This window comes from Mirounga leonina, unplaced genomic scaffold (genome assembly GCF_011800145.1).
Source record: "Mirounga leonina isolate KUSES-001 unplaced genomic scaffold, KU_Mleo_1.0 Mir_154, whole genome shotgun sequence".
Classification (NCBI taxonomy): domain Eukaryota; kingdom Metazoa; phylum Chordata; class Mammalia; order Carnivora; family Phocidae; genus Mirounga; species Mirounga leonina.
The window spans coordinates 43,225,392-43,233,659 of NW_023270389.1; the positions used below are offsets into that span (position 1 = coordinate 43,225,392).

At 46.4% G+C, this 8,268-nt stretch overlaps 1 protein-coding gene across 1 annotated transcript in view; it reads left to right on the top strand.

Moving 5' to 3' along the window:
- LAMC1 (laminin subunit gamma 1) overlaps positions 1–5,280 on the top strand; it is a 126,113-nt gene extending 120,833 nt beyond the window's left edge. The window contains exons 27-28 of the mRNA XM_035010606.1: positions 116–215; positions 2,234–5,280. Of these exons, the coding sequence (XP_034866497.1) occupies positions 116–215; positions 2,234–2,490 (357 nt within the window). The 3' untranslated portion in view covers positions 2,491–5,280. The remainder of the gene's footprint in view (positions 1–115; positions 216–2,233) is intronic.
- Positions 5,281–8,268: the final 2,988 nt, after the last annotated feature.

The following is an 8,268-nucleotide window of genomic DNA, read 5'->3' on the forward strand; positions in this document are numbered from 1 at the left end:
AAGAGGAAGCATCTGAAAATTGGACTTGTTGGCTGACTGGGGGGAGAAAATATTTCAAGAGCATGAAAACACACCGTCAGGACTGCCGGTATCATCTCTCCTTTTCCCGGTACAGGCTTCGCAGGCTGCTCAGGAAGCCGAGATCAATGCCAGAAAGGCCAAAAACTCCGTTACCAGCCTCCTGCACCTGATTAATGAGCTCCTGGAGCAGCTGGGTAAGTGGCTGTGGAGTGATTGTTGGCCGCCCCCGGATTCTCGGTGCTGCCCTTGCGGTCTGATGCAGTCGACGCAAAAGCAGATAGTACAGCAGGCCTGTTGTGTGAACCGAATCAGGACTCGAGGTCGTATTAACTCAGCTACGAGGTCCTTCCATGGCATGTGATCTGAGTCCTGGAATCTGACCACGGTCCAAGGACTTATAAAATCAGGAAGACAGGCTGCCAGCGAGGGTGGCTCACTTGTGGCCGATGCTTATGATACACTGAACGGTCATTATTCTGAGCTCATCCTGCTTGGCAGAGTGTCTTTAGAGGATTTAAAGTGAAGGATTTCAGTGCTAGAGTGAAAGGACACTTTAAGCTGGCAACAACTTCACTGCCTGGAATTCTTTTCATTTGCTAATTAAAAGGAGAATCTGATGAGGTGACAGTTCTTCAAAAAGAGAATAAGCTTGATTTTTCAAGGAAATTCAAGCATGTTGAAATGCTCTTTTTAAAAAAAAAAAAAAAAGATTTTATTTATTTATTTGAGAGAGAGAATGAGAGAGAGTGAGCACATGAGAGGGGGAGGGTCAGAGGGAGAAGCAGACCCCCCGCTGAGCAGGGAGCCCGATGCGGGACTCGATCTGGGGACTCCGGGATCATGACCTGAGCCGAAGGCAGTCGCTTAACCAACTGAGCCACCCAGGCGCCCGAAATGCTCTTTTAATCCAGGGTGGTAGGGAGCAGGCTTCGTTACAGGACAGATGTACTTTTGTCGCCAGCCTCCATTATAAAGTGGTCATGCTCCAGCCCATATGGCTTTGTGGCAAGGCATTCTGCTTTAATTTAGCCTTGAAGGTTTATTCAGTGTTTTGTTTGGGGTGGGTTTTTTTTTTTTTTTTTTTTGGTCTTTTGGAGGGTGGGGGAGGGTATATTTTTTATCTGCTCAAATATCAAGAATAATAAATTATGTGCTGTCAGATGGGTTTTAAAATGAAAGGAGCTAGAAGAGGTAGCTTTTTGTGGCAGAAAGGGCTGGATTTTTAAAGTTAGTCAGGCTTGGGTTGGAATCTGTTTTGTTGCCTTGTAAACTGCGCAAACTTGGGCAAATTGCTTAACATCTGAGAATCACTGGCAGAATATGGTCTTGTGAGAATTTAGTCAAGTACGGTATGCATAAAGTGTTGAGCGCTGTGTGGCTGTCTGCTTTCATTAACTATGGAAGCAATTCTTTCCATAAGAACCTCCTTTTCTTGCTAATTTTAAAGTGAAGCTTTTGCTGGAATTATTTCAGCATTTTCATCCCTGGCCATTTTCCGTAGGAGGGTTCCAAATAGAGTCTAACTCCTGAAAGCAGGACAGGACTCCCCAGAACCAACCCAGCCTCCCTGGAAGCTAAAGAGCCGAGGGCTTACAGTTCTAGCCCGAGGATTTTTATGTTCATTAGATAGCATTAAAATGACATACAGGTTACATACATAAACATGAAAATGGTATCAAACGTTACCAGATGACCTTCAAAACCGCAGGTGCGGCTTAAGGTCTCAAGCAAGGCAGCTGTGTATTTAGACAACATCTCACAAAAACTTTCCTCAGAGAAAACATCCAGCCCAGTATCCATTATATGCTCTGACCTGTCCTCGCCGAGTTAGGTCCATGTTTACACTTGGTCTGCATAGTTCATGCCCTTGCATGACACGAATGGTCTACAAGTCCCGTTTGCAGGCCACCACTGCATAGCGGCAGCTGCTGGGCTTCATTTATAAGACAGGCTAGTGGAGGGGCGCCTGGGTGGCTCAGTCAGTGAAGCATCTGCCTTCGGCTCAGGTCATGATCCCAAGGTCCTGGGATGGAGCCCCGCATCGGGCTCCCTGCTCGCGGGAAGCCTACTTCTCCCTCTCCTGCTCCCCCTGCTTGTGTTCCCTCTCTCGCTGTGTCTCTTTCTGTCAAATAAAGTGGAGGTGCTTGCGGAGCGATGTGATGATTCTTACTGGGTGCATCTGTTTCCTCCTGTGTCCTTTCTGACTCTACAGGGCAGCTGGACACAGTGGACCTGAACAAGCTCAATGAGATCGAAGGCACCCTGAACAAAGCCAAAGATGAAATGAAAGTCAGTGATCTGGACAGGAAAGTGTCTGATCTGGAGAATGAAGCCAGGAAGCAGGAGGCCGCCATCATGGACTATAACAGAGATATCGAGGAGATCATGAAGGACATTCGCAACCTGGAAGACATCAAGAAGACCTTACCATCTGGCTGCTTCAACACCCCGTCCATCGAAAAGCCCTAGAGTCATCTTTTAGGGCTGGAAGGCAGCACCCCCCAACCGGGGAGCCGTTGTGAGGCCACAAAGTGCCTTAACACACAGATTACATTTTTTCAGACCCCCACTTCTCTGCTGCTCTCCACCACTGTCCTTTTGAACCAGGAAAATTCACAAAGCTTAAAGAGAAGTAAGTCAGACATCATGAATCGGGAACAGAGGGTTTTATCTGATAGTCTCTCTTCCACGGAAGGCACTCCCTTACCCACACTTTCCCTTCTGAGTCGCGTGAGGACGTGGCATCTTATGTGATCATACAGTGGTGTAAACACTTCGTGAGAACCATTGTCTGCCGGGGCTGAGCAAGTGGCCCTCCCTTTTCTCCTGGATACCGGCAGAACCTCCTCGGTCTCAGTACTCTTGTTTCTATGAAGGAAAAGTTTGGCCACTAGTAGCCACGGTGCGATGGCCAGGATATCCAGTCTGTCGATAAAGAAAGTGCACCTACATCTACCACCCCTCCTCCTTTTACGCAAAAGGAAATAAACGTCCTGTGCCAAAGATATTGGTCATTTAGAACGTCAAGAGCCATCGTCAGTTGCTTTAGCTATTTTGAGTATAGGACACTGAGCCATCCACGGGTAAGGCTGCAATTATTCCTGACAGTCTCCAGGAGAATGAGGCTGCAGAAGTAGGCTGAACATTTTCTCATACGTTAATAATTGACTAGGAAGATACACTTTTTATCAGATCTTTGGGCAGCTGATAAATCTGGATGGGCAGCTTGCACTCACCAATAGACGTCTTCTGATATTCCTATAAATGGAATTTATACAGAAGAAATAGGGATATGATAACCACTAAAGTTTGTTTTGTTTTGTTTTTTTTCAAAATCAAACTAATACCTAGAGCTTTTTTAGTGTGTTAGTCTTGGAACTAGTGCTGTTATCTGGTAGAGAGCAGTTGATCCCTAAGATCTTGACAAACAAGAAACAAGCCGCCGTGTCCTAGTCTTTCCTCGCAAAGGGATAAAACTTATATGCAACTTGTATTGTCAGGATCCCGTATATCCATTTTTTTCTTCCATTGGGGAGAGATGACACTTTTGACCCTATTCCTCAATTACCTTCTGATGTTCCCATCTTCTAGGGTCCCTCTACACGCCTGCCAAATCCTGGTGGCAAATCCCTGCACTCAGTAGTTCACACAGCTGCCAGCACCATCTAGTTCCTGCACTTTGTGATTGAAACCCATTCGAAACCTTCCCTCTCAGTGCAGAGGGAAGACCCGTAGGTGGACTTGCCTAGCTGGCTTCTCAACTTTGGATCCTCAGCTCTGTGGTTTTCTTTCAAGATCACAGTATGAAGATTCTCTGCCCCACAACGCCTTCCTCCTACCAACCCACCTTTGAGATTCATATATATCGCCTTTAACACTATGCAACTTTGTACTTTGCGTAGCGGGGGGAAAGAAACTATTATCTGACACACTGGTGCTATTAATTATTTCAAATTTATATTTTTGTGTGAATGTTTTTTTTGTTGTTGTTTATCATGATTATAGAGTAAGGAATTTATGTAAATATACTTGGTCCTATTTCTAGAATGGCACTGTCTGTTCACTTCTTCATTTTTCCCCTTCACTGGCACAATGTGTCTGTATACCTCCTTCCCTTCCGTCTGCAGTCCTTTGCCTTGCACCTGCCCCCCCATCGCTCTGCCCTGCGCCTTGTGTCTGCAGCATGTTCATTCTCTAGCGCGAATGTCCACCCGCTTCCCTCCACACCCAGCCGCTCTGCAGGGGTGCCTCCCACCCTCCTCCACCGCAGGCCCGCCCCCCGAAATTGCAGCCTGATGTTCCTGAGGCCCGCTCCCGAGCAGGCGTGTCAGGTCGACAGGAGGTGGCGGGATGAGGATGTTTTGCTGAACGGCATCTTCAGCATCAATGTGGGCCTAACCGGGAATGAGCTAGAAATGACCTTTCCGACAGTTGGAGCTATGGACGGGTCCGTTGAGAAGGGAGGGCGTGATCACTGAGCACTCAGAGGGCACCAGGGATGGAGTACAGACAGGTAGAGTGGGAGCGGCCGTGCATCGGGGTCTCCCCTGCTGCCTGCTTGCATACCAGAGTCGGTTCCAAAGGCTTTGACTTGGCATACCCCTGGCTTTCCCTGGGCCGCTTCTACTGTTGCCAGAGGCCAGGCTCGTTCCTGCCAAGTTTTCACATCAGCGTCTCCTAGCTAGTTCCTCGTGGTAAGGGGCCACCTCCTAACAGAGACATTTTGTTCAAGGTCGCAGGACAAGGACTGTAGATCGACTGCCGGGATAGTTGTCCCTCTAGCCTGTGGGTCAGCCTCACACCAGTCAGTCGTAGACCGCAGTGAAATTTGGAGTTTTTTTGTTTGGTTTGGTTTGGTTGCTTTTCTCCTTCTCCATCTGTGTCATATATTTTTAAACAGAATTTTATTTTTAAAATAAAAAGCTCTTTATAAGACAATACCTTCATTACACTCCTGCAATATGCATTATTTTATTGTATGGTTCTAGTTACCTGAATTTCATGTAATAAAACTGACAGGGTGGCTGCTGAAGAAGGCTGGGGGTCGCGGGGGGCGTATCCAGCTGCTCTCCGGAATTCTTCCTTGTAATCCCCGCAGTGGCCCTTTGATATGTGCCTTCACCTTAGCCGTTTGCCTTAATCTCTACAGTCTCGCTCTCCAGGGTGGTGAATAAAATGCAACACTTGGCCTTTTTTTAATGTTAAAAAAAAAAAACAGTATTTTATTTATAATAAAATCTGAATATTTGTAACCCTTTATATTTGGTGTGGCCTGAGTGTGGTACTGGGGACAGGATGTTTTGAAAGGTACGATGAAGAGAAAGCTGCTTGTAATACCTTCTTTGGGTGACTTATTTCCTTGAGAACAGTCCAATATGTGTGCAGGTACATGCTGTAAGTGTGTGTGTGTGTGTATGTATATATGTGTGTATATATTATACATACAAGTAATACACACACACATATATATACATACTTTTTTTCCCCTTCTCAGATGGGGATACTTTGGTGTGGTCCAGAGGTAGGCAGACTTTCTGTAAAGAGCTAGACTATACATACTGTAGGCTTCACAGGCCCTATGGTCTCTGTTACACCGACTTTGCCCTTGCAGCCTGAAAGCAGCCCGGACAGTGTGTAAACAAATGAGTCCAACACAACTATTTACAAAAACAGGCACGGGCCCGAGGGCTGCCATGTACCGGACCCCTTGGGCTATGATTAATGCCTGCTTAGTGACACCTGAAGACTATTTTAAAATTATTTGGGCTTCTTAAATTAGCAGCTGTATGTAAAAAGTTGTCTTTCTACCTGTAAATATGCCCATAACTTCAGCTAAAGGGGGTCTCTTGAGGTGATGAAAACCACTCTCGAACATAAGGGAATAGAGAGAAAAAGTAAGTGATGTGCTGAGCCGGCAGGCCAGAGTAGCTCATCCGTGCCTCAGCCCATCTGGAGGGTTGACCCAGCGGGAGTCATCTGAGGCCAGGTGAAGAGTTTTAGATACGGAGACAGCAGGAAGGCTTTGGTTTCCTCTTCGGTGCTCTGTTCATAGCCCTGAGTCCCTGCGGATGACCTGCCACCTTCCTGATCTTCTAAATCCTTGTAACTATGACACCTGTGAAGAACCTGAACTCTCCTCGATTGGACTTGCTCAGAGAGAGCTTTAGAGGGCACTAGTTCCTCGCTTTCACGCATACCCTGTTCTTAACCTGTTTGTAGGACCTGATTCAAATGCAAACACATCTGTCTAGTTACTGTGTCCAAGTGATGAGTGGGATTTTAAAAACTTGCGGGTCGGCAGTTTCTCCAAGGTTGGTATTGGCATAATCTGATGCAAAATATCCCCGAAGGTTTACTCCTTAAAGTAAGCATTTTTAGCCCCCTGATAAATCTGAATTCACCAGCTCCACTTCACTAAGCTCAAAGTGGAATGCTAAAGAAGCTCTGGCACCCAGGAGAGCCACCAAGTAGAAAGGCAGATGGTGCCTGCTTCATAGGGTGAGGAAGGACCCATCCCAATGAAAGATCACCTCTCTCCAGGCCCTTAGCTTATGGGACCAGAAACAAGACAGTTGTACATAGCAGGTAATTTTGCCTGTTCACACTGAGCAGGTTTAAATGAAGTAGATATTAATCACTGGAGTGAAAAATAAGAAACATCCTAGTAAATAATCTATGAGAGGCTCCAGTGGTTCAGAAGTTATCAGCAAGAGTGCTTTATATTTGTACTGAGTCCCCCAAGATGATTATATCTGCTCTACACAAATGATACTCTAAATAGAAATTAATTATATGCAGGGCGCCTGGGTGGCTCAGTCGGTTAAGCATCTGCCTTTGGCTCAGGTCATGATCCCAGGGTCCTGGGATGGAGCCCCCTTCAGGCTCCCTGCTCGGCGGGGAGCCTGCTTCTCCCTCTCCCTCTGCCCCTACCCTGCATGTGTTCTGTCTCTTTCTCTCTCAGATAAGTAAATAAAATCTTTTTTAAAAAATTAATGACATGCTTAAGAAAAGGAAATATTTAGCAGAAGTCAAATAAAAGCTAAGAAATTCCTGGTTGGGATTTCAAATAAGAGAAACCTCAACATGTCCAGTGTTGTTATAACATGTCATTTCTTTAACTCTTCTCCCTGCCCATGGTATTCTTTCTCCTTTCCATTACAGGAAAGCCTGAGGTCAAGGTGTCACCTGCTCTGTTGACATTGGTCAGTCCTTCCTTGTGTCCACCAGCCCCCCAGCCTTGTACTGGCTTCTAGCGTTGACACATGTTTATTGATCAGGTGTTTCTCACTGACCTCTCCCCCCAAGCTCCCTCCTACTCCCCAAGATCCCGGTCTGTGTATTTCTGTCCACATCCTCAGGGTTAGGAGGCATACAGGAAGTGGTCACTGGGTTTTCTAAATGGTCTAAAGGTAAAATCAACCTTTCTCATTTGCCTATTCTCCCATTTCTGTTACTTTTCCCCTGCATGAGCAGAAAGCGAGGTTTACGGATGCTTGTTGATGCCCTCTGTCCCTTGCTTTCAGCATCGTTCTGCTCTCTCAGTACTCCCACCGAAGGAGGGATTTGCAGGAAGAGAAGCAAAACCGCTGTCTTTCACCAAATGGCACAGCACCCACACACACAGCTCCGCAAGCGGCAACCAGCTGGCGTGGTCCGCTCTGCGTCCCAGCCTCACACTCGCTGCTCCCAGCGCTGGTTGTGTCTGCCAGTTTTACCCACAGCCCCTTCTGTAGATACCTCTGGCTCCCGGCCCACATGATAACATTAGTTCCCTTTCTTTTTCCCTAATTCCTGGGAATCGGCCTGGTAAATTTCAACAGCTTGGTTAGTGTTTCATCCTGTTCGCCCCGGTGCCTTAGAGGGCCTTGTAATATAGGCCATGCAGGCATTTCTTGTGATGAATTCAGTATAGTTTGTATTTATTTCTATAAAAAGTTGAGCATCAGGCTCTTGATCAAGAATGTAACCCTCGGATACAGCATTGTTCCCATGAGTATGTCAATTTAACTGATTCTCTGTGAAATGTGCCTGGTCATACCTTTGAGGACACCTCTCTCTCCTCCCATAACCCTTTTTCACCATGGCTAGTAACAAAAAATTCTACTTGAGCTTCAGACTGTTGCTTTTGAGCCTGTGGTTTCTGTACTTGTACTGAGATCCTTTGTCGTTTCAGTAACTAAATGAAATCATCAGGAGCGCCGGGGCGGCTCAGTCAGCTAAGCATCTGACTCTTGATTTTGGTTCAAG